General features: G+C 43.5%; 2 protein-coding genes and 1 long non-coding RNA gene across 39 annotated transcripts in view; 1 reads left to right on the forward strand and 2 right to left on the reverse strand.

Annotated features, from left to right (window-relative positions):
* UNC80 (unc-80 homolog, NALCN channel complex subunit) overlaps positions 1 to 1,532 on the reverse strand; it is a 184,277-nt gene extending 182,745 nt beyond the window's left edge. For 5 of the 6 annotated variants that reach the window (XM_082230828.1, XM_082230826.1, XM_082230825.1 and 2 more), the window contains exon 1: positions 1,194 to 1,532. In XM_082230828.1, the coding sequence (XP_082086954.1) occupies positions 1,194 to 1,285 (92 nt within the window). In that variant the 5' untranslated portion in view covers positions 1,286 to 1,532. The remainder of the gene's footprint in view (positions 1 to 1,193) is intronic. The other variant, XM_082230827.1, reaches the window with a different exon arrangement.
* An 11,760-nt stretch (positions 1,533 to 13,292) lies between these two features.
* Positions 13,293 to 14,547, forward strand: LOC309536839. The gene is made up of 2 exons (XR_014221726.1): positions 13,293 to 13,697; positions 14,328 to 14,547. It is a non-coding gene; the product is annotated as an uncharacterized lncRNA (long non-coding RNA).
* Positions 14,548 to 19,353: 4,806 nt separating this feature from the next.
* Positions 19,354 to 25,726, reverse strand: part of MAP2 (microtubule associated protein 2) — a 279,546-nt gene continuing 273,173 nt past the window's right edge. For 26 of the 32 annotated variants that reach the window (XM_082230891.1, XM_082230887.1, XM_082230882.1 and 23 more), the window contains 4 exons: positions 25,019 to 25,111; positions 23,745 to 23,826; positions 21,822 to 21,934; positions 19,354 to 19,730 (listed from right to left, as the gene is read on the reverse strand). In XM_082230891.1, the coding sequence (XP_082087017.1) occupies positions 19,515 to 19,730; positions 21,822 to 21,934; positions 23,745 to 23,826; positions 25,019 to 25,111 (504 nt within the window). In that variant the 3' untranslated portion in view covers positions 19,354 to 19,514. The remainder of the gene's footprint in view (positions 19,731 to 21,821; positions 21,935 to 23,744; positions 23,827 to 25,018; positions 25,112 to 25,726) is intronic. The other 6 variants (XM_082230885.1, XM_082230884.1, XM_082230878.1 and 3 more) reach the window with 1 other exon arrangement.

Here is a 25,726-nt window from a genome sequence, read left to right on the forward strand (position 1 = left end):
AGAAGTGCCATTGGTTTTACAACCCAATACAAACAGATACAATAAAATCAGACAATAAAACAATAAAACTACCTCAACCTGAATAACTTAATTTGCTTCATCTAACAATGCCAGGTAGCTCAGCATGTCAACACCCAGCTCCACTAAAGGCCTGGAGGAAGAAATGGGTTTACATCTGGCAGCAGAAGCTAAATAATGCTGTACTTCAGAGGGAATAGCATTCCACCCCCAGGGTACAAGCACCAAAAAGGCTCCTCACTGAGCTAAAGCACCACAGGTGTCACTTGGTGATGGAATGACAAGAAGAGCCTTGCTGGTAGGTCTTAAATCTTGAGCAGGAAAATGCAGAGAGGCATTCTTTCATAGAACTGGGTCCTAAGTCATTCAGGACTTTGTACATAAACACTAAAACCTCAATTGGGCTCAGAAGCATGTAGGCAGCCAGTGAAAAACTCTTCGGAATTGTTCTCCAATTCCAAGCAGCTGCACCGGTCAACACACTGACCATCGCCTTTGCAACAACTGCAGCTTCTGAACAGTCTTTAAGGGCAGCCCCCCCCCCCAGTGCATTACAGTCATCTAACCTGGAGGTTGCTACAGCAGGGTATACTGTAGCCAGGCTTATTTCTATGCAGGAACAGCCATAGCTGGTGAACTAGCCTATTCCACAAGCCCAGCATTCACCACACTCTGAAGCAAAAGCTTGTTGCTGTGCCATGGTGGCAGTGGGAGAGCATCACCGCTCAAAGGCAGATGCATTCTGACGTTTGATAGCTTGCTTCAGGGGTTTCTTCTCCTGGACTGTGCTGCTCACAGGGACGACTGATGTAACCGGTTCTACAGACCAGTGTGGCTCACCGAGGGGACTGGCAGAGCTGCTGTGAAGCCTTTGGGTCTGACTGCAGCTGGAGGACGGCATCAGGTGCCAGGGATGGGGAGAAAACGTGGAAGCACCTTAATTCTAAAAAACAAGCGCGAAGTACCCCTTATAGCACGCAGCACTCTCATCAGAAAAGGAAAAAGCCTCAGCCCTCTTGATTTGACGGCGAGCCCTTGGAAACAAGCGCCATACAGCCAGGCGCAGACATGGCTCCCTTGCTGTTGCAGGAGGAGGAGGAGGCACTTGCTTGGGGGTCGCCAGCCTTTCCATCCCCAGCGAGGCTTCGCAGGTAGCGCCCCCTACTCTCTCTTACCTGGTTTGCCTCCATAGGAAGGTCTGGATGGGCAGCGGGACCCCTCGGCCGCTCTCCTGGTCATGGCCTTCCGAGCTCTTCCTCTTCACCATGGCGCCGGCTCGCCTGCCCGCAACAGCTGCTGCTAGCCCATCGCTCGGCTCCGCCGGCAGCCTGCCCCTGCCTCCGGCTCTGCTGGTTGCAAAATGGCTGCAGAAGCGGCAGAAGCAGCCAAGCAGCGGGGGGAGGAAAATCAGCGCCGCTCGCGGGGAGGCGGCGGCAGCCAAGGACGAGAGGATGCCCGCAGCGCGCCGGCGTCCTTCTCCCTTTCAGCACCTCCCCCCGTGGACAGCGACCGGCGCGGAGCGACCAGGGGACCAGGCGAGGCGGCCAGGCGCCGACCCCGCCGATGCCAGCCTCCCAGGGCCGCGGGGCACACAGCAGACCCCTCGCCTACTTATAGCCACAAACTGTTAAGTTCATCCCGCAAAGAGACCCAACACGTCATGACCCAAAGCTTCCCCCCCCCTGCGCGCGCTTTATTTCCAGTGAGTAATAGTTCCCAGCCCTTGCTAGATTGTCGCAAGGTAATCGTCCACCTGCCAATCCGACCATATTTTTTTTGAAAGACGGGAAATAAATCAGATGCAGAAAGCTAGAACTGTGAAGCAATAGGAGGTGCTTGCTTCCAAAGGAAGACTTCGCTACCTTCAGGGTCGCACTTTTTTATTTACTTTTTTTTTATTTTTTTAGAATGGGTCTAGGAAAGAGGGTGTTCATGAAGGGTGAGGGCACTCTCCTGTTTCAGATCCTTCAAACACAGAATTGGATTTGCCCTAACTTAGGTCCCATTGATTCCAACTTTCTCTAGCTCAAGATGTTTCTAATGAGTTCAATGGGCAATCACCTCATTTCGGTGTTTGGATCACATTATAGGGCTGTTTAAGGAATTTCCCATCCAACTAAAAAGCACAGTTAATAATAATAATAATAATAATAATAATATTTATTTGTACACCGCCCTCCCCAGCAGAAGCCAGGCTCAGAGCACCTAACATCATACAGATAACACAGTATACATAAATTATTTGTTATATGGAATGGATATTATTACTCTATGACATCTGAATCAAGAGCAGCTGCACATGTTCTAAACTGGTGCCTGAAGACTTCCGGGTTGGCGCGGACAGCTAATGGCGGATTCCCTCCGAGCTCCGGAGGGAATCGGCTCTGCTGGGGACGGGTCTTGCCGCGACGGCGACGTGGGGACCCTCAAAAACCTCAGGCGCGGATGCCTGAGGACCTGGTGACTCGGTGGGCACCTTAAGCGCCCTCCCCGACCCACGAAGAGCCTTTTTAAAGGCTACGGAGAGGGTACGGAGAGTGGCGTGGTGCTGGGAGTAGACCGCTATCCCAGCGGAGCGAAGCCGTGTGCCATGGCTGAAGAGCGCTGACTTGTTTCCTTAAATTCGGACTTGAAAAGAAGCAACCCGTGAGTAGATTGGAATTTGGACTCTAAAATAAATTATCTTTGAATTTGATACGACCGGGGGATGTGTCAAAAGGAAGTCCGCACCCCCCCTCCTGCAGAAGATTTAAAGCAATAGCAGAGAACTAAGCTGGAGAGCCTACCCTTTTGGGGTGAGTTAAAAAGACATTAACTCTCACGATTTGATAAAAGAAGCTTTGAGCTGGAGTGTAAGAGTGGAATTTTAGAAGATTTTCTTTTTGCTGGGTGCAACCCCCCCTCCCGGGCCCAGGAACGTCCTGCCTCTGAGCCTGCTGAAGAGGAAAGGAGTTTGACAGCTGTCAAAACTGTCAAACGGGCAATTTAAAGTAAAAAATCTTTTTACCTAAGATCCCTCTGGACTAAATGTGATACAATTGCATTAAAGCTGTTGGAAACAAAGAAACTAACGAGGCAGAGGGCTGTTGGAAAAAGATTACTAAGTAATCAGATTCCCTCTAGGGGGATTTCTGAGACATTACAATGGCTGTGGATGGAAAGTTACTAGCGGAGCTAGAAAAAACGTTTTATCTTGTTGGAATTTTACAAGAGCAGAGTCTGACTATGAACAAACAGCTTATGACCTTGACTTCTGGAATAAACAGCTCTGCTGAATGTACTGAGGACTTGAATGAGAAAGAATCCACAGCTGAAATGGAAGGGATATCTCAAGAATTGAAGACTAAACAAGGAGAGGAGAAAGTACAGATGGAAAGTACCAACCAGAAGGCCACACTAGTGGAGTATAAACAAGAAGACCTTTGGATCACATGGATTACAAATCTGCGAAAGATGCGAAAGATGAAGGAGGAGGCCCCTAGAGTACTTGGAATACAGGAACTTAAAATAAAGAAGAAATATGACTGGGGCCTCCACTTCGAAGATGAAGGGTTTGTGGATCTTTTGCAGCAATGGCTTTCAAGTTTTCTTGTGGAAAGAAGATTTGGTTTGAATGAGACAGAACTTCTTCGAGATTTAATGACCAACATAAAGGACTACCAACAAGACCGGCGGAGAGGGACTGAAAGAGACTTGAAGGCCTCGGACGTGAGGAACCCAGGCTAAGAACTGTTATTATGGACATGTATTTGGGAAGGGACGGAAACCGGGGATGGGAGGGAGGGGGAAAACAGAATTTCAATAACACTCATGACTTTTCGGTTTAATTAATACGTATTTTATTTAATATAAACTGGGAAATCGATGGAAGGGAACCTGAGTCCAACTTAGGAAAGAATCTAAATTTTCTATTAAAAAAAAATGCTATATTAAGATGGTGGAGAGGAGAAATAATAACTTGCTGACATAATTATGGAAATTGGGATGCTTGAAGGGGGGTGGGGGGAAGTCAAGGAACAAGGTTATGAAAGTAAGATTTTTGAAATTATGCATGTTTTTGTCTTTGTCTATCTGTGTGTGTCATGTCTTTGTAAAATTTGGAAAACCAATAAAAATTTTATATAAAAAAATAAAATAAACTGGTGCCTGAATGCAATCATAGGCTGGATTAGAGCTAATAAATTGTTGAGTCCTGACGAGGAGGTTTTATAAGATGGAGTGCTGACAAGAAGAAGTGGACAGTTCCCAGGTCTGGCAATTGGGTTGTACAGCTGCTCTGGATGGGATTGCACTCCCCTTGAAAGAGCAGGTGTGGAGTTTGGAGGTCCTCCTAGATCTATCACTGCCATTATAACCAATCAATTAATCACCTTCCACCTATGCCCCCAATAGATAGAATCATTGGCGTAGCGTGGGGGGTGCAGGGGGGGCCAGCCGCACCGGGCGCAACATCTGGGGGTTAGGGTTAGGGGGCGCAAATCCACGGGTTAGGGGGCGCAAATTACTTGCCTTGCCCCGGGTGCTGACAACCCACGCTACGCCACTGGATAGAATATATATTTAAAAGTTACAATACAGTGTGCAAACATAACAAACACACAAACATAATGCAAGTTTAAAACAATACAAAATGGACATCTATATGGCAGGGACCTATTGAGCAAGTTGGAAAAGTTTTGCCAGAACAAAAATGTATTCAGCTGTTTCTGGAAAGCACAAAGAAGGCAGCCTGGAATGGTCAAAAATTGCCTTGCTTTTGTGAAATCACTTCTTAAATTTCTGGGTATGCATCCCAGGAGATGTCTTTTGTCTTTTTGTTTGAAGATCAAACTTTTCCCAATGTATGTCTGTGGAAACAACCCAAAATGACCAGAGCTGTGGCACTCAGTAACATTAATGAGCCTGTGTCAGAAATGGTTAGACACAGTATACAAATATTTTTAATTGGTTAGCAAAAGCAAAATAAGACAAGAGGCATTTCATTCAAATTGATTTCCGATTCTACCAGAAAACACATATCTCTATGTGGCTGGTCTATGGGTAGCCTTTAGGTGAGTACTAAATGGTGGGAATAAGCACCACGGGACACACATTATCTTCACACTCATGAAATACATCGCTCGTATCAAGGGTGACAACTTTTAGTTAATTTAAATTTTATTTCCACATGAAGGCAGAAGATCCTAATTCTTCTCTCAGTGGCCCAGACTAGATCACCAGCTCACTATCCCCCCCCCAACAGATTTGCTTGGTTGATTGTGTTTTCCCCCCAGATTGTAAGGCTTCCTCACATTAACCAGTTGTGAGATAGCCTTCTGTATTAGCAATCCAAGAGAGGCAACTTCAAATGAAAAATATATTTTACCAAATATTTGCAGTTTTTGTGAGAATTTTTTAAATTAAAAATATTCACTTCGATTTTGACAATTCAGTAGGAAAACTTTATAAATAAAAGTCATATTCACTTTAGCATGGACCAAGAAAATGGCTACTTCTTGCTAGAATCCACTTGGCAGAAACAGAAAAAAATAAATAAATCTAAAGATGGAGTCTTCTTTCAGCCCATAATAAGAAGAGAGTCTCAATTTCACCCTATAACGGTCAGATTGCTACCCAGTGTTTGGGAATTTTTATATTTATAGTCATTTCATTAATTATTATTATTGTCATCATTATTATAGAAACTGTAACCATATCTCTGAAGTTATTGTGCTGTGTGATGATGGGGCTGGGTGGGTATCTCATTCCATCTACTAGTAAACTCTGGTGCTGACACGATTAGAATCAAAACAGGGCTGCTGAGAAACTTGCAGAAGTATAAAATTAAAAAATAACAAAAGCGAAAAGGGCAAACCCATTCCCAAAAACTAAGCATGCTCAACTACCTCCAGGAATCATGGAAGTTGCATCACTTGGAGAAGACCTAGCAGGGACCTAGAAGGGCAGCAGTTGAAGAAGGAGCAAAAAGGGTTTTCTTGTGTGTGTGTGTTTCTTTGTGGCTGATTAGCTGCTCTCCCTGTGCAAAGGTCAGAGGGGGCAGGGTTTCTGTTGAGGCAGGGGATTAGCTGTGGGAGGAGCTTATCAGAGCTAGCAGGGCAGTTTGATCCATCTTTTAGATTTAGGGGAGCTAGTCTCAAACGTTTGTTGGGGGAGACCTAGGTTTTTTTCTTGTGGGGGGAGTTATTTGTCCTGTCTTCACACTTTTTATGATGGAGGACCGCTGTAGCCATCCCCAATGACACGTTCTCAGGATGGAGGGGGAGGGAACAGCTGCAGTCGCCTGTGGTTCCTGCGCAATGTTTGCCATCTTGCCAAAGGTTGCAGGCAGCTTTACCTGCAGCAATTGCATGTTGATTGCCCTCTTAAAAGACAAAGTCCAGCAACTGGAGGAACGTGTAGCTACGCTCCAAAGAATTAGAGAGCTGGAGCTCTTCTTGGAAGCAACAGAGCACACCGTCTCCACCAAGGAGGAGACAGGGGACTCCCCTGAGAAGGAGGCTAGTTCACCAACACAGGAGCCAGATATATGGAGAAACGTGACTCAAAGAAGTAGGAGGCCCAGGGTTCGCTCTGATTTTTTAGAAATTCACAATCGCTTTGAGGTCCTCTCCCCTAGCATGGAAGACGAAGAGCAGACTCCATTTGAGGATCTCTCCCTCATTACAGTCGATCAGGTATATGAAGACGAACAGCAAAGTCAGTCTTCAGGGAATGTGCAGGCGACCTTGGAACGGACAGCTCACGGAAGAACCCCGACCAAACTCAAGAGGAGGCGTGTAGTGGTGATAGGGGATTCCCTACTGAGGGGAACAGAAGCAGTGATCTGTGGGCCTGACAAGATGTCTCGGGAAGTGTGCTGTCTCCCCGGGGCTAAGATCCAAGATGTAACTGAACGACTGCAAGGAATCATAAAACCCAGTGACAAATACCCCTTCCTCTTGGTTCATGTGGGAACCAATGACACTGCAAGCAATAGCCTCCAGAAGATCAAAAGAGACTACGAGGCTCTCGGCAGGAAATTGAAGCAACTAAATGCACAAATTGTCATCTCGTCTGTCCTCCCAGTTGAATGACGTGGCCCAGGGAGAGAGGGGAAAATAGTGGAAGTGAACAGCTGGCTTCGCAAATGGTGTAAACAGGAACAGTTTGGATTCTTAGATCACGGACTGCAGTTTCTTGAAGATGGACTTCTGGCAAGTGATGGGCTGCACCTCACAACGGTTGGGAGAAATGTTTTTGCCAAAAATCTCAGAAACCTCATCAGGAGGGCTTTAAACGGACTAATGTGGGGGAGGGAGACAGTGCTCCTAAAAGTAGGAGTCTATCAATTGATGAAGATGATCATCCAAATGTCATAGACCAAATGGAGCAAACAGCACGCAGACCTAGTGGTGGGAGGAAAAAATCCTTAAATAAGAGACACGGGGGAATGATTAATGGACTTCAATGTCTGTACACTAATGCGCAAAGCATGGGAAATAAACAAGATGAGCTTGAGCTCTTGGTACAGCAAACTAAATATGACATAATAGGCATCACTGAAACCTGGTGGTTCATGGATGTCAGGCCTGGGTCTCTCCCCCCCCCCACACGAGATGACTCTGGCAGTTAATTATTTCAGATTTTCCTCCTATAGCAGTTGCCGGAACTAAGCTCCGCTCCCTTTCCCTCCAACTAGAAAAGCACCACCTTTTCTTCCTGTTAGTTTTGCACTTCTCATTCAATCTCATGAGTCTACAAGATTGGGGAGATTGCACTCCCACTATTTCTCTGTGTCTGTCACTATCTGAGCTTTGCAGCTGCATTTCTGCTCTGTGTCTCTCTGTGTGCAAAGGTCAAATTCCTGTGGCTGACTGCTTCTCCCCCCTCTCTTAGGAATTCTCCCACTCCTTCCACTGTATCTGTCTCGTCTCTGCCTGTCAGAGTCTCGTTCTCTGACACAGGATGGGATAAAACTAGAATTAGCTGACTGCACCTGCCATTGGCTATTATGGATTGGTTGGACACAGAGGAACGGTGGGAGGAACCAGCTGGGGAACCCCCAGGGGATGAAGGCTCAGAGTCTGGGTTGTGGTGGTGGGACAATGATGACTGGTCACAGGGAGAAGAGGGAGAAGGCTGGGAAGAAGAGGTGACAGGCTTAGTGAGTCGGGTGAGTCTTTGGCAGAGAGAAGTCAAGAATCAGAGGCAGAAGCTGAAGCCGGTGAGTGGGAGGAGGGAGACCAAGAGGCAGAAGCTGAATCAGGCTGGTGAAAGGTTACGGAGTGTCTCCCCCCTTGACCACCTCCCTTCCCCCTTCCCCCATGCTCCAGAACCAGGTGCTTGGGGAAAGCCCTGAAGTGGAGGTGGGGGTCTTTCAGTCTTGGCAACTGATTTTCATGGAGGAAAACCACTGGGAATGAGCTGCTGTGCTCATTAGGCCTGACTCAACCAAGTCTGGGGAGGTCGTGTTTCTGCTAATAAAGAGTTGGCTCCCTCTTTGAACTGTGTGATTACTGACCACTCCTTTGACATTTGCTCTACAGTTGGCCTCCCTGCCTCTTGTGCCAGTGGTTCCATTGGTCATTAGCCACAACTGTCATAGGATTCCCTTTTCTTTTGGGACTAGCATTTTTATTCAGATAAAGAGATACATTTGAACACTGATGAGGAAGAGCTTTCCCTTTGCAGGTTGAAGGGGAAGCATAAAATATTTGTGACAGTGGGAGGTAAAAAGGTGTGGGAGACAGTTGTGTCTTCATCAGTGGTTTTCCCCTGGCAGGGCTGGGGAAAACTCAGTGTGATGGCCTCAACTCATACATGGATATGTTCTAAAGGATACATCCAAGTAGTGGGGTAGAGTTGCTATGGGGATGCTAATCCCATGGCAACATGCAGACTGGCTCTTAAGCCGAACTCTGGCAGAAAGAAAATGGTGCTGGCTATAAGAAATGGTTCAGGCTCATGCCGGCAGCTTGCTCACCATGGCCTGTTCTTCAGAGATCATTCAAAAAAGCTGACAGAGCAAGGATTCAGTCCAATACTCACATAACAGATCATCGGGGAAAATATTTCTCTTTTAGATGGAAAGGGGGGGTTGCAGCAGAGCTGTTTACACGCCAGCAGATATTCCTCTCTGTTGCTTCTGTTTCAGCAGAATCAGAACAGAGTGGCATGCAGTTGCTATGATACTCATTTCATGCTGTGTTTTATGACTGCTTTCTTGCCCCCACTCAGTAAATAATCAGGATCCAGCTACCATAGCATTTAGCAAAACATAAAGCCAGACATATGGAGTAGATAAAGAATTAGAAAAGAAGGCCCAGATTGCGCAAACAAAAATATGAAAGTGGTGGGAAAGCATAATACACTGTGATGATTATAGGGTCATTACAACCAACACACACACACACACACACACACACACACACACACACACACGTATTCAAAGCTTACAATTTCCCAGTTATCTGTTGCAGCAGCTGTGCCCGCAAAGACATTCCAATTTTAACAAACACTTAAGGCAGTGCTTCCAAGAGAGATTGGTGCCAAATTTGCCTTACTGAGCAATTGCTATAGAAGGTTCTGAAAACAACTCAGCTCACACTGATGCTTCTAGGCAGAGAATATGACATTAGTTCAGGAGCTAAACAACTTTTTGAAAAACCTCATTGCACATATTTGCACTCAACTGGTATCTCATTTGTAGAGATAAGTTAAACCATCTATTTTGCTCCCCCAAATGGTTTTGTGGACTTGGATCCTTCATTTGGAACTTTTGCCAACTTTCTGCTTCTGGAATCCCCTTCCCCTTCACATCTGCTGGAACATGGCAGGTTCTGGGACCAAAAGATTGCTCAGTTGGCTTTAGACATTTTTGTAATATGGCATTTATTTCTTTATCTTATTTTTTCCATTTCCATTTTGATGGCAATGAAGATAAGAGGAAATATTTTCTGAAAATAATACTAATAATACTAATCGCCATCATCATCATCATCATAATTTATTATTTATACCCCACACATCTGGCTGGGTTACCCCAGCCACTATGGGTGCCTTCCAACAAAACACTAAAATAAGTAAAAAATGAATGTGAAGCACTCAGAATGATTAAGTCTGAAAGGCACAAAGTCTACACCAGCTCAGAGTGAAGAAGAGCATAGACGCCACATGTGGATGACTGGTTTAATTTCTGTTCAAAACCATAAGCTTTCATGGTGTGTATCATGTACTGGATAACACTACATGGCATAAAGCCGTATCAGTTTACTGAGAAAGACTCATTTAACCATGGAGTGTGCAGGGGTATATGCAAGGCAGAGTAAGCAGCTACAACTCTGAGGGGCAGCGCGCGCGCACACACACACACACACACACGGGACACCATACAGTGAAAAAGCACTTCTAACAAAATCAAGGCTATTCAGCCTCAAATAAAGGAGAGAGCACTGGCAAACATCCCTGAAAGACATGGCATGCTGTGTGTGTGACATCAGCCAAATTGGAATTCACTGCCCAGCATGTGGGAAGGATTACAGAAAATGTGGCAAGTTTAATCATTCTGCTAAAATGTGTTGAACAATTCTAAGGCAGTATTTTCCATTGCTACTGTTAAGGTTAGTACAGGGCCAAGTCAAAATGAATGCTGAACAACAACTTTATTGCTCTGAAGAGTTTGTGGAAAAGAAGCAAAGCTGAAAGCCTCCTTTCAAGATACAGCATGACCTATGGTTGGAATAACCAAAAGCTCCCCATTCCATCCATTATGCTCCAACCAGAAGTATTTTCTGAAGTCTTAATAACTGGGAGATGACTGCACCAAGACTTCAGTTGCCGCACGCATGCCTTGCCAATAATTGCCTTCTCTTTTTATTATTATGTTCATTCTAATTTTTTTTTTAAGTTAACCAATTCCTTTCTATAGAGTTAGACCATAAAGCACCAATATCTTCTGTGTATTTAATGTCTGTCTATAGGGAGGCTTTTTAAAGTTTAAAGTTGTATTATGTTTTTATATATGTTGGAAGCCACCCAGAGTGGCTGGGGCATCCCTGTCAGATGGGTGGGGTACAAACAAGGAAACAAATAAAAAATATCTGTGCAAAAATAGTAGTCTTGTTGAGGTGGATCAGTTTTAGGGCATATAAACCAAAGCAGAACTAGATCAAAATATTTGATGTTTAGAAAACTGCACCAAAATATATTTCTACAGTACCTTTTACTGCTCTGTGGGCAGGCCTGTCTCATTTCCCCCTGTTTGCAGCTGTTTTATTTCTAAAGTTCAAGTAGAAGCTCAAGGGACAGGGCCTGAAGGGAGTGTTACAAAGCAAGTAGTTCTTAAACCCACTCAGCCCTTATGGATTTCACTTACCTGTGTTTGCCTCCTAACACTGATGTGGGGGCAGAGGGTATTTGGAAGGGGAAATTGGCAGGCTGAGTTGGGATGATTACGGTAATCCTCTTCACTTCTAACAATTGTTCCTTGTAGATGCCTCCTCTGTTGTTTCTAATCCATTTTTCCACATTTGGCTCCAAGACTGGAATTAAGTCTTGCAGGGAGGGGAGCAACTTTACAGAGAAGAAATGGCAGGTGCAGGAACCTGCCCCTGCTAATTCTCCCCTAAGCATCAAACCAACCACCCTACTACCTAGTTACTGTGAATATATGTATTTGCTTAAGTAATGTCACACACAGTTCTGTCCTCAGTTTTAGATCACCAGCTTTGAAGAGTTGGCTTCTTAGAGTAGCCTTTTAAATGCTTATTAAAGCACCCCCTGGTGGCTTGTTTGCTTCAACAACAACAACCACCTGCCTCACTCTAGATTATACTGCAAGGATATAGAACATTTTGCCAAATTGTTGTTTGAGGAAAAACTATCACGGACAGTATGCTCTGTATATTTGTGCGTGTGTGTTTCTGTGCAGGCACAAGTATTTAAAAAATGCACAACATTATTATCAGGGCTTTCACGCAGGAAGCAATATCGCAACAATGAATAAAGACGAGTCCTATGAACATGTGTGGAATGTGGTTTGCTTAGCAGCAATGTTTAACCACAGCTGCCCTTTTCCTTCCAACATTTTGCATTTGCAAGGGCTGTGTGCCAGAGGGTGCTCAGTAAAAACTGGGCCTTGTCACTTTCCTTTAGAAACAATCCTAGCGGTGTGGCAGTGAGGCATCTGATCAAGGCCTGTATTTTAAAATGAGCTTAAAGATATATTTGCAAATGTTTGTATGTTTCATGCCAGGCAGAAACCAGCTGGCTAAGTACTTTGGCAGTTGTTTATCTTCCTGCTCTCCTGAACAAGGGCCCCCCTGATTTATAGCAGTAGCAGGAGACAAGTTTCTCAAAGTTGTAAAAGGAAATTACAGGCTGGGAGCAAATGTTACACTGACCCTACATATTACAGAATACAATCAAGCTGCAAAAACCCTAATTAAGAGTTAGTAAATAGTAAGATTTATTGTTTAACAGAAAATAATACCATGTGCCTCCCATCAGACTCTAGCCATATTTTCCTAAGGTTTAAGGTATACTGAGAGAGTTAAAGGGCAATAAATTTTGGGAAGAGCTAATGGGAAAAGCAGCTGGCTGGGAAAGGGGGGGGTGTAAACTGAAGAGGCTTCTTTTGAAGCTGTTTTTACTGAGTTCCTTTTTTACTTTGCAAAGGCCTTTTCTTCTAAAAAGCTATCTATGTTATGTATGAGATTTGTTGGCTTAATGTAATTATGCAAAGGATTTAGAAAGTAAGAAATGTTAGATTCTTATGTTAGATTCTTATTTCATTGATGGTGTGTGAGAATGTGAACCCAAGATCTCTGTTTAGATAGAATTTAATACCATAAGCCATTTGTTTTAGCCATTTGTTTTGGAATGCAGGGGCAAGAGGGGCAAAAGGTGATCTGGTAATTAAGGTGCCTTGTCGAGGCAAATGTAAGATATATGGCTACTTGTCTGCCATTTATGGATAGAAGGAAATATAGCTCTTTGTCTCCCATAAAAGGTAATAGGAAATGGCTGTATCTTTTATTATTGGTTCTAGCAAACAGCCAATAGGAATTTCAACCAGGCTGATTGGACAGAGGCAGCCAAAGGAGGAGCAAGGGGGCTGGGCTGAGGAAATATAAATATTTCATTCCAGCTAAGCGTTAATCATGAGCAGGGTGCTACAGCAGTAAAACTGCTAGCACATTTGCAAAGCTGAGCAGCGTCCGGTATGGTTTCAAATTGGGCAGGGGACCATGTGTTGAGTTTCCTGCATTGCATGCGGGTTGAACTAGATAGCCTTTGGGCCTCTAGTTTACAACTTTACAATTACCGTATTTTTCCGTGTATAAGTCGATGTTTTTTGTTTTAAATAATCTGCCAAAAATTGGGAGTTGTCTTATACACGGATGGGGAATGCACAGGGGTTACAAAAACACTACTTACCTTCCCACGGCTGCCATGAAGAAGCTGCCGGAACTGCCAATCATTTCATCATAATCATAAAATGTTGATTTCTTAATTTGGGGTTCAAAAAAATAAGGGTCGTTTTATACATGGGGACACACAGAAAAACACGGTATAGGATCCTGATTCTGTGTGGTCGTTTCCTATAACTAATTGCACAACTTAGCAGCAGCCTCCTCGCATCCTGGTAGCACCTTGTTGGTTATTCAACTTGTGACTGGGCCGATAGGGACAATACAAGGGTAAGCTGTGAATGCCATACATAAAAGAGCACACACAGCTTCCCCTAAAGTATCATGGGGAGTGTAGTTTGTTAAGGGTATTGAGAACTGTAGCTCTGTTAGGGGTAAACTAGTTCCCAGGATCAATTGATGTGGTGTTTCTTTAAATGTATCTTGTGTACTGAGGCAGAAACTTGTGTCAGGACAGTAAGGATTTAAGGGCGAGTGCCTGGTAGCTTAGACTGCCTTAGAATTAACTACCCCCCTTCCAATTCAGGAAATACTTTGGATTACTGTATTATTACATTTATATCCTGCCCAGGGCAGCAAGTGCCCAACCCTTCCAGACCCTTTAGGCCTCGTTCCCGGACTTACCACGTCAGGTGGGAGAGAAATCTCTTCTCGCTCCCATCTTGGCACCTGCTCTGCTGCCAGGGCTTTTCCAGCCGCCCACTGACATTTCCCCAAGGCCAAAGGAGGGTTGGGGGAATCCGTGGCATCCTGCCCATGCACACCTCTGCGGAGAGGCCAAAACGGTGGTTCGTGTGCTGTCAGTTTGCTCTTTGTACACAGCTTGGTGTAAAGAATTAATCGGCCCATTATCTCAATCTGAACATTTGCACACTTATTATTTGACTTTTCTCCTTGTAGTTCAGAATGGAGTTCCACAAAGTTCCAGCTGAAAGGAAAAAAAGGCCCTGGAGCTTGGCAATTCTACCTGCTTAGTGTTTCTATTCCGTATACAAACCACAATGGCTGGTGCTTTGTTTTATTTTGGTGATTAATATTCCCTGCTTATACACGTTTTTACCGCCTGCTCCAATTGTGAAGGCCGGTGGCCGCCGCAAATAAATCTTTCTCTCTCTGTGAAGTAGCAGCACTGTTCATTGGGTTGGATGGGAAAAGGAGGGAAAGATATTGGAAGCTGGGAGGAGGGCAAGAAAAGCACGACTCTGATGGATTAAAACCTGAGGCAGATAGCAATAGCTAGGTCCTGATGCTCACCTCATATTTGAGGCAAACATCAGAAATACTAGGCTTGCCAACAACACTATCTGCTTCAGTCTGTAGGGAGAGTGCTCACATGAGGGAATACTCGCTTCAACACACAGAAAACTAGAAGGTCGCCCCCCCCCCGGTACCTGTTTCCTTCTTTTCCGTCTTGCAAATATCAAGTTTCTGCTGGAACTGGTACAGCCAGGCAGCAGCTTTCCTAGTTCAGGAAGAAGCAGGCCTCCATTTTGACCAGGAACATGCAGGTTGCCATCCTAAGCCCTCCTACTGGGAGCCAGCCGCACTGCAGGCAAGGGGCTTACTTCTGAGGAAACGCTGCGCTGAAGTAAAAAAAGTGCAGGCAAGGGTCCTGAATTGGCCCTTTAGGCCATTAGGACTAGAGTGCCCAACTGCCCATCTGCACCACTAACGAGAGTCATTATTAAAAGGAGAAAATTTGCAAAGACAAATCAGGTGAGGATGCTGATATATTAAGAACCCCACTGGGGGAGGGAGGGGAGAAATGCAAAGAAAGAAGACGGGGTGCAAGCAATTAGATGACAAGCCATTTTATTTTGCAAAACAATCACTATACAGCAACAAATACAATTGCAAATTGGATTGAAAAACATGAACTACCTACCACCAGCCATTCAAGAAATGCCTCTTTTATGATAACAGGCTCTAGAATTGCCAGGAAAAGAAATGGCTACACAGGCTTTGTAGTGGCCTACTGTTGTTTCCTCCTTCTTCTTTTTGAAAAAAAGGGAAAGGGGGAGGGGGAATTCCAGCACACAGAAGGCAATTTTATGTTTCTCTTTGCTAAAGTTGAAATGACTGTTAGGCCTGGCCTTACCAAATCTGCAAACTCACTATCTGCTTCATTTGTAATGGAATTTGCTAGGAGCAGCTGTCCCTGAGAGAGAAAGCTCTAGAGCAGTTTCTGGATAGGCCTGCACAACCAAGCTGATCACACCCGGTCAGCTGTGGGTGGGTGTCCTTTGGGGGCTCAACAACTACTACCCTGTTTTTACGCTTCTAAGGAGGCAGCGAAACCAGAGAGTCTACCAAGCCGCTGGTGGGCTTAGGTCAGCCTAGCAGCTTGAGACTGCAGCCCTGGCTTAGGTTGAAGCTTTGGCTTCCAGCTTCCTCTTTTATGTTGATTTGCATTATATCTTCTGGAAGGGAGTCTGGAATTCAGGACTACAGAAAAGCCCCTTGCATGCTTATTGTGACTTGGTGGTCCACATTTTTGGATCCTTCGGGACGTACACTAGGCAGACATAGATATTTGCAAACAGCCATTATGAAGAGAAAGGTTGCAGCTGTATAGGAGAGCATACGGTTAGATGTCTAATGCCATATATGTTCTATAGATAATATCCCAGTAGGCAAAAGGACTACCCTTATAATTAGCAGCTTGGACTACTGTTGCTGGACAAAAAAATGTCTGCCTGTCTGTCTTTTTTTTTGTCTCATCATGTCTAGGATTACACAGAAGCAAATGCTATGTAAGCAGAGAGAAACAGAGGGATCCCAAGGGACAGATGTTTTCTTGATTGAACCATCTATGGCAGCCCTACGTGTTTTTATTCATCTTCTCCACAAATTGCTAAGTGCACATTACTTCATTATACTTGAACTTACAAGAGCTTGTTAGTCAGTGTTACAGTGCCAGCTCCATAAAACCGACAAAGACGTGTTTTCCGATAATTGCAATAGGGCACAATCCAGCAAAATATTATCTTGCTGACTTGAAGAACAGCAGTGCCCTTGTGTGGCTGTTGCACAAGATAACTTACCCCTGAATTGTTGTGCTGTTAGCTTTTAAATGAAGCTTAGGCATGGGAAGTTAAGATTTGGCTGCCCCCCCTCCCGCTACCACCCCAGCAAAAATCTAGAGTCCTGTAACATAGTGTGTGCATTTCTTTTAATAATAACATGATCTCCTGCTGGCTCTTCAACTTGTACGACTTCAGCAAAATTCTGCAACTTTCTATGGAACTTTCTATGGAAGGATGATTATCTATTACAAGGACTTCTCTTTAAGATGAGAAAGATAAATTTGCAGCATGAAATTAATGTCTCGGCAGCGTTGGACATATATACTCAATAAATAACTTCACCATCTAGAATGTGTTTATATCCCAAAAAAGCAGAATACAAAATAGTCACAGATTAAACACTGTTCTGACTGGCTGGCAATCAGCATCAGTCCACGTGAGGTTCAGTAGTACCTTGGGCACTAAGACTGGAAAAAGATGTAAAAACACTAAGAGGCTAATCTGCAAGAACCAATGGCATAGAGTCAGAATGACAACATTTCATTAAAAATACTGTTCTTTTGCCTTTATTATTTTTTTCCTGAAGCGGTGGCGGTATGGACCCCTAGTCTGATCCAGCAGAGCTCTTCTTTTGTTCTTAGTGTTTGTATTTTGCATGATTATTCTAAGCAACATCACAGCCATAAGAGTCCTCCTGATGCACTGGTGTCTAAGCTAGGTTTTTTTATTAATTATATGACTGCATCATAAACTGAATGAGGCATCTTACAACATGAGATTGCTTTTAGGATGTAATGTATAAGGGTATTACTTAGGCTTTCATTCATTCCATGGAATTTGAACAAGCTCTACAATACACTGCTGAAGTTTTACCTATTAGAAATAAGCTGATGCCATTTAGAAAGCTTTTTTAAATATTCATGATCTAATTTAATTTTATGGAACTCCATAACTAAGGGAACAGTACTGGAATATATTGGAAGTCTGATCTGTGCATCTGATAATTTGGTTCTAGTCCCTGAAACATTTGCCATGGTAATTGTTTTAGTCTTTACGGTGCTACCAAGACTCATGGTTGATCATACCGTTGATGTTTTCTATCTTTAAAAACCATTTTAAAATCAGTACTGGATACATATTTTGTAAATTAAGGTGTTTAAGAGGTAGCCCTTTTCAAAAAGCTTCCAACATGTAAAATCATCCTAATGAACCGTTCATGTACTTGAGAGCGTTCAGCTTGAGAGCATGCAAATGTTATGCAGGTGAATTTATAAGGAAATGAGCAATTGATCTGCAGGTTGAAATAAGTAATTATTATCACCTAGTCAAAGCAAACATACATAACATGAGTAGACATTTGTCCACTTATGTGTCATATTACCATACCACCAATATTCTCTTAGTGTCCATGTGGCAGTGGTGGAAATCCCCTAGACTCCACTTGTTTTAATGTCTAGGTGTTCTTGTCTTATTTCTTATTACACACACTTGTCATATACTTTTTATGTTCAACATATGCATTCTGCAGATTTATTTAGCAGTTCCATCACCTTGGTGATGCTGTATAAGAAGCTTATTTAATTATGTTACCAGTAATCAACATGCATTATGTATGCATCTCTCCAGAGCATCATTCTCCGGAGGCATCTGAGCACATCTATGCAAAGATGCCATTAAAGGAATGGAAATGACTTCTGTTTAAACTCCCCCATTGTTTCTTGGAATTTCAACTTTAGCAAAAGAAAATAAATAAATAAATAAATAAATAACTTTATATTCCACTCTTTCTGCAGGATTTTTTAAAAATGCCAAAAAATGAACCATTGTTTTATTTTATTAATTTAGAATCCAAATCCATCTTTTTGGAAAATTAAAAAAAGATACTTGGACCCCATAGAGTCATGGTGAATTAAATAATAAAAAAAAGAATGAGGAAGTACAGGAGAAAGAAGGGAGAGTATTTTTTCTCGTATCACAGAAGAGACTTGCATCTGGCACTAAAACAGGGTCACAGTTTTGAGATGTCACAGAAAGCAATTTCATGCTAAAATATCTTTGCCTTTTTGTATTTTTTAAAAGTCTGAATAGGGAAATAAAAACCCTGCTAACATCTACTTTCACATACCTAAAATTGCAACACCAAAGGGTGCAAGAGACACAGATACTGTGAATAAAGAAGTAGAATATTCAAGTATGAGAGGGCGTATCACAAATGGCCACAGAGAAATATATATCTATAATAATACTGTATCAAACAGATGGAAAGGATGTGAAACCAGTAGTGTAGACACAAACCTAGCTGCTTAACCAACATTCTAATCAGACACAATTCCATTGCTTATTTTCAGTAGCTGCTTTTAGAAAAGAAAAATGCCACTTCCCCAATACAGTTCATATGATTCCCCCCCCCACTACTTTCTTTAATTATTAGTTAAATAATTTATTGGAATCAGCTATACACCGACATAATTATCCAAGTTCAACAACGTTAATAACTTAATTGACTCTTTCTTCTACCCATTTATATAAAATAACCCAACCCTGCACACCCCCTTTTGAAGCTTTGACATCTTTATTTGCCCTTCTGCCTGGTATTCAGATATCCAGTTTAATTTAACCTGTTAGTAAATTACAATGGGAGATGTTCCTTAATTCCATCCATCAACAAAATGGTAAAATGAGCAACTCAAGGTATTTAACAAGGCTTCTCAAAAAGTGGTAGATGGATGGCCTTCAGGCACATGAAAGGTAAAAATGCATTGTATCATAGTACAGTACTCCATGCAAAACAGGGCAGAGCGACAATTATTGTCCAATGTAATATACTGCAATTGTACCCACATAAAAGCCAGTGTCTTCCTGCTGTAAATGGAAATCAGGCCAATTTCTGCATCTATATATAACTTTCCCCCAGTTTTTATTTTATGGTTACTACAGTCTTGGGATGTGACTTAATTTTAGACATGGTAAAGAATGAATGTTAACACCTGCTCAGAGCCCATTCCTGGCAAGAGCTCATGCCTAAATATTATTACTTCAAACACTGCTAAATGAAGCAAATTCATAAGCCCTGTTTAGCTAGGGCTGCAGTGACATCTTCAGCGAGAGTAGCAAGCTGAGGAGATTCAAGCAGGTTGATGCTTCCAGAGGATGAGACGTTGCTGAGCCTCCGTGGGGAAGCCACGCTGGATCTGCCTGGTGACTGCGTGATGATCTCAGCTCCATGGTCTACCCGGGCCTTAGCATGCTCTCGGAAATTTAGCTTCTGGCTGTCAATCTGTACAAAGAAAGCAGACTCACTAAAGAAAACGCAGCAACTGCAGACATGTGAAGCTCCCCAAAGAAAGAGTGTCAATTTAATAAACACTATTTTAATTTACCATGAAAGGGCTATGGATTTTTTACTTCAGCAGAGCCCCTCAAATTCACTTCAATTTTCCCCCATGTCAATTTCCCCCCATAATATATTGCATTAATCTTATCAAAATAATATTAACTTCCATGGAGGACATGTGGCTTGCCATGTAAAAAGGATCAAGGAGTCTTAGAAGACCACAAGTACAACGTGAGTCAGCAGAGTGATGCAGCAGCAAAAAAATACCGGTACTTATCCTACTCTAGGTTGCACCAACAGAAGTCTAGTGTCCAGATCAAGTGAACTCATAGTACTGCTCTATTCTGCCCTGGTTGGACCACACCTAGAGTACTGTGTCAAGTTCTGGGCACCACAATTTAAGGAGGATATTGACAATCTGAAACATGTGCAAATGATAAAGTGTCTGGAAATCAAGCCTTAGGAAGAATGGTTGAGGGAGTTGAATAAGTTTAGCTTGGATAAGAGGATGCTGAGAGAAGATATGGTAGCCACCTTCAAATATCTAAAGGGCTGTTACATGGAAGATGGAGCAAGCCTGTTTTCTCCTGCTCTGGAGGGTAGGACCCAAATCAATGAATTCAAGTTATAAGAAAGGAGATTCTGACTAAACATCATAAGACCTTCTCAACAGTGGAACAGACTCCCAGGAGGGGTGTTAGGAAGGCCATCTGTCTGGATGCTTTAGCTGAGATTCCTGCATTGCAGGGGGTTGGATTAAATGACCCTCGGGGTCCCTTCCAACTCTACAATTCCATGACTCTAATTTCATAGACGTTTGCCTGAGCAGCTCCTCTTCAGCTGGACTTCATTGGGAATTTGTAGATGGGCAAACCCCTGTAAGAAATTTCACTGATCTTATTAAAATAATGTTAACTCCCTTCATATTTAATGCCATTCTGAGTACACTTTACTTTTACCTTTTTTCCTAGGCAACTTTACTCCTCTACTTAAAGAGAAAGAAGTTTGTAAAGATACAAAATAAATAAGGATAAAATGTTTTCTTTGGAAAGAACTGAAGGCTGTGCACACACAATTCCTTTAACCCCCACCCCCAAAAAATCCTTCTTGCCAAACATTAACTATAGGAATTACAGCTTTCTGTTTCTCACCTCTCTTTATTTCCCAGCTGGTAAAATCCAAGACATAACTAGGTACGTTAAGGTACAACAGTTTGCAACTTCATCTATAATACTGGATATATCCATAATCATTGTTGTTGTTATAGTTATTATTTATTAAATTTGTATACCTCTCTTCATCTGAAGATCACAGGGTTGTTCACAACATAAAATTACAGAATTGTTTGGTTGGGTTGAACCCCAAGTCATATATATATATTTATGAATATACCCCAGTATAATTGTATGCACTAAGTTTTATATAATACATTTCATATTAAAGCAGCAAAGCAATTTGACCTTTGATAAAGTAAGTAGAATGGCATATATTCAAATTTCCCATGAATTCCTGGTTTTTCCACACACAAAATGTTTTTTTTTTGGGGGGACCCTCAACAGTTTTATTCCATGGATTCAAGATTCATGGGGATTGTACACCTCTACTCCTGCAACTCTACTCAGCTATGATGTGGTTGAGGATGTGAAGTGGGTGGTGGAGCTGATACTTGCTGTCCCACCTCAGGCTATCATACTCTAGTGTATATATGACATGGCTGACCACAACACCGGATGAATCCCCAGTCCTCACAGGTATTTCTGCCTTCCCTAAGAGAAGCCCCACCTCAGCCCCTGGGCCTGCTTGCTGCCATTAGAGCTAACCTTCCCAGTTTGAGAAATTCCTGGGCTCAAAAGACAAATTGTGCAGTGCCTATGTAATAAAGAATAAACAGGCTGGTGATAAAGGTTTGGATCACAACTAACTTGTCCTGCTGATTTCAGTGGAACCACTTAGTCTGGATATCCAGGGTATTCACAAGCACCTGGATGATGCACAGAATGAATGTTTCAGTAAGTAGAAGTGGCAGCGCCTTACCTTGATATTGCCTCCTCCAGGTACATGGTGAGCGTTGTCAAGCGAGCCAACCTTGGCATGGGCCTTTTCTTTAAAATCCAGTTTCACGCTCTCAATTTTCACTCGCCCTCCACCTAGATGTTATGGGAGGAAAATTAAGTCGGAAAATACAGCAAGACTCTCCAACTGTGACTGAAGCACTTTTCAACACACATACTTTCCTCCTTAACAATGATCATGGGGTTAGGATGACACGCTGAGCCAAACTTTGCTGTGGCTGCTATGCTGTGCTCAGTGGAAAGGCTTGGAGAGAAGCACAGCGGGTACAATCTCCCCTCCAGGAGCCAGCTCATTTGTGTAGTCCTGGTAAGCATAGTTTGGCTTTCCATGATGTGCAGATCAGGCCATTCATTGTGTGGGAAGCTGGCACTGTGTACTTCAGAATGAGAAATCATTTGTAAATGGCTTTCAATTAGAGAGAGATAGTCATGTATGCAAATGCCTAATGTCAAAACTGGAATAAGCCAATGCTCCTCTGTGAACTTTTAGTGTCAGGGGTTTGGAAAAGAAACCAAAACTTTACATGGAAGCAGACCACAACAGAAACCAAGGTTAATCATTGCATAATGGACGGAGAGTGTTAAGAGAGTGCCTATATAAAACACTTCAACAGAAGAATCCTTCTGGGTTTGGGGAAGAAGACCTGAGGGTGCATGAACTGTGACTAGGGAAGAAAGTGGCATGAGTTTTTTGCCTTCCCTTAATCTCCCTGCTCCATTTTCCTTTCCACTGCTTACCCAGGATCAGGAATGGGAGTAGCTCCAAAACCATATTAACACAATAATATGCATATTAAATGGATGGCCTCTATAACCTAGTAAGTGGTACATGATGTCAGGGGTTCAGGAGCAGAGGCGAGGGCAAGGGAGGAAACAGAGAGCGAGGGGGAGGAGGCAGAAGAAAAGATGAGTGATGACGACGACCCGAGATCTCCGAGTCTTTCCAGTGAATCAGAAGATTCACAAAAAGGAGCACCAGTGGCCAGGGCAAGGGGGGAGACTAGGGTGTCCACCCCAGGAAGATAGAGCCAGAGGGGACTCAGAGGGGAGCAGTTGGAAATCGGGACCAGCGTCACCGCCAGAGAGCAGGGATGAGGAAGGGCGCCAGGGATCAAGCGCTGGCAGCTCACAACAGGGGGGAGGGCACGAGTCAGGAGTGGCCACACCTCCATCGGGGAGCGAAGAGACGGTTAGACGGAAAGTGGAAGGTTGGGCGCGCGCGCCAAGTTCAAATGCACAGGAAGGTGGCGCAGTAGGCAGCCCGGAAAGGGAGCCAGGTCCTAAAGCCCAGCGCAAGGAGACAGAAGGGTCCGGGGGGTCAGCGTCAGAAGAATCCCGGAAGGAAGAGACTACGGGGGGCAGAGGGACCCAGAGGAGAACTGTCAGGCGGAAAAGGTGGAGCAGGGCTAGGATATTAAGTTGGTGCACAAGGGGCGGAGACTCAGACGGAGCTTCGCCGATCTAAGCATAAGACGTAGAGTTGCGCGCAGCAGCTAGAGAATGGAGACTGTAACTCAATAAAGACTTTTATTTAATGATCGCTGGCTGGCGTGATCCTCTGTGAGCTAGGATCTGGAAGCAACCCTGACACATGAGATTAGCAAAAGAAAATACCATGGGAAATATGCAAACCCACAGCAGAGGTGCTATAGGGAGGGACAGCCATCTTCTTCATTTCACATTTATCTGGCAGTGGCAGTGGAGGTGTTTCTCTGGAGGCTTCCTTCACTCTCAAATGTGGCAATGACAACACCCCAGATGACAGGGACCCCAGGAAATGTAATTTTCCTACAGTGCCTGAGTAATTATTGTGGAACATCAGGTACCCTGGAAAATCCGTGTTTTGCAAAATTCTCTCCCCCCCCCCCGAGAATTTCCATCTTACCTGGCCTGTGACGGATATTCTTTAGTGAGCCACATTTTGAAGTCACATGACTTAAGTCTATCTTCTTGGTTACGATCTGCACCTGTTAAAAATATACAAAAATATATCTTGGGAATGAGAAAATAAAACCTGGAAATGAATGTGCCTTGACTTTGAAAGATACTGTAAGAAAATAGATGATTAGTAGTATACAATCATGCCACAAAGGAGGGAAACACCCAGATTAATACAGCAAGCTTCCCATTTGAACCTAGCAGAACCATTTTAAAGGTTTTTCATTAGTAAAGTGAAGACTGTAAATCAGGAAGGTGAGTGAAGTTCTTTCCTAAGTTTTTTCATGTGAAAGAAAGTTTGTTTCAGTGCTGCGTGCTGAGAACTGTATGACATATTTCTATTTCCTTTTTGCACAGAGTTCCAGGATTGCCTTCTGTGGCTTAACTGGATTTCTGATTGGAATATTTTTCAGTGCTCCTGTAGCTACATAAGGACACTTCCACCTTTCTAAGGCCCGATTTGGTCTCGCTAACCTTTTTTTAAAAGGTTATGTTATCCTCTAAGAGAAAAACTACAGATGTGTCTGAAGCATAAACTGGCATGTTTCCTTACAATGTTCCTGGCATTTGGGGGTGCTACTACAGATATTGCCTTAGATATGTGATAGACTTATGGTTCATTCACCCTTTTGGACCCACCATGAAATGAGATGGTGCAAATGGGTCAAGCATATCCGGAAATTATATGGCTCACGAGTTGGCCCTGATTCTACAAGGCCTTCAGTGTGAAATGAAGTCACAGAATGGTGGGTCTACAACAGCTATATTCCCCTATTCTTGCTAAGCCACCTGACTGCCACCTGGTAAGGAAACACTACCATGTGTTAAGGACATATTGCTAGCCTTACCTCCAGATTGCTAAGCAAGCGCAACTCTTATGTTTGTATCCTTAATATTTTCTCACATTTTCAGCCCTGTAAGGACTGGGATTTATTTTTTTTATAAGGCCTTGAATAGTTGTGGATTTCAGTTGGCTGAGTCAGTGTCTTGTGGAGCAGAGTGCTTTGACTGAGACTGGGAAATTTGCTGTGGTCTGTGAGGAAGGATGGAGATACCCACCACTCAACACACAATGCTGAACACATCACTAGACCAAGGTGTCTGTGAAACATTAGCAAGAAGGGAAAGAGTGCTTGGTAGGAAGACACAAAGGACTAGGCTGTGCAGAGGAGGGTCACCAAAGTGGCCCAGGGTATCTTGCCAGGCGCCATCTTTACTTACATTTCCTCCCCCTGCTGAATGTGTGATGTTATCCTTGGAACCACATCTGGATTGAATATCGCTAAAATCAATCTTCTTGCTTAAAATCCTAACCTAAAAGGAATCGGAGGTTAACTTGCTATAAAAAGTGTTAACGTTGGTATGCAAAGCTCCCAACAAAGTCCTGTCTGCTGCAGTGGAGGGGGCCGTTTGCTTTACAAGTTATGCTCTAATCATGAGTCAAAGTTGTTTAAGAATGCCTTGACCTTTCTATCCTGTTTCTCTCCAGCTGCCTGCATGGCAAAACAAAACCATTTCTTCAAGATTCTGAGAGGCAGGTGACTTTTCTATAGCAGCAGCTAGTTAAGTGCCCATCCGTGTGAAGATAGAAGGCCTATATCCTCTAAGCTACTGCAATGGGGCAAGGGAACAGTAGGCTCCTGAAAAGTGCAAGCAGTGCACTGAATGCTGGCTCAATATATTAAATATCAGCTTGGATTTCCATTATGAGGCACATACAACAAAATGCAAAGGCTGCAGCTCATGAGAGAAGTACAGTGGTACCTCGGGTTACATACGCTTCAGGTTACATATGCTTCAGGTTACAGACTCCGCTAACCCAGAAATAGTACCTCGGGTTAAGAACTTTGCTTCAGGATGAGAACAGAAATCGCACGGTGGTGGCGCGGCGGCAGCAGCAGCGGGAGGCTCCATTAGCTAAAGTGGTAC

This window comes from Podarcis vaucheri, assembly GCF_965113315.1.
Source record: "Podarcis vaucheri genome assembly, chromosome: 1".
Classification (NCBI taxonomy): domain Eukaryota; kingdom Metazoa; phylum Chordata; class Lepidosauria; order Squamata; family Lacertidae; genus Podarcis; species Podarcis vaucheri.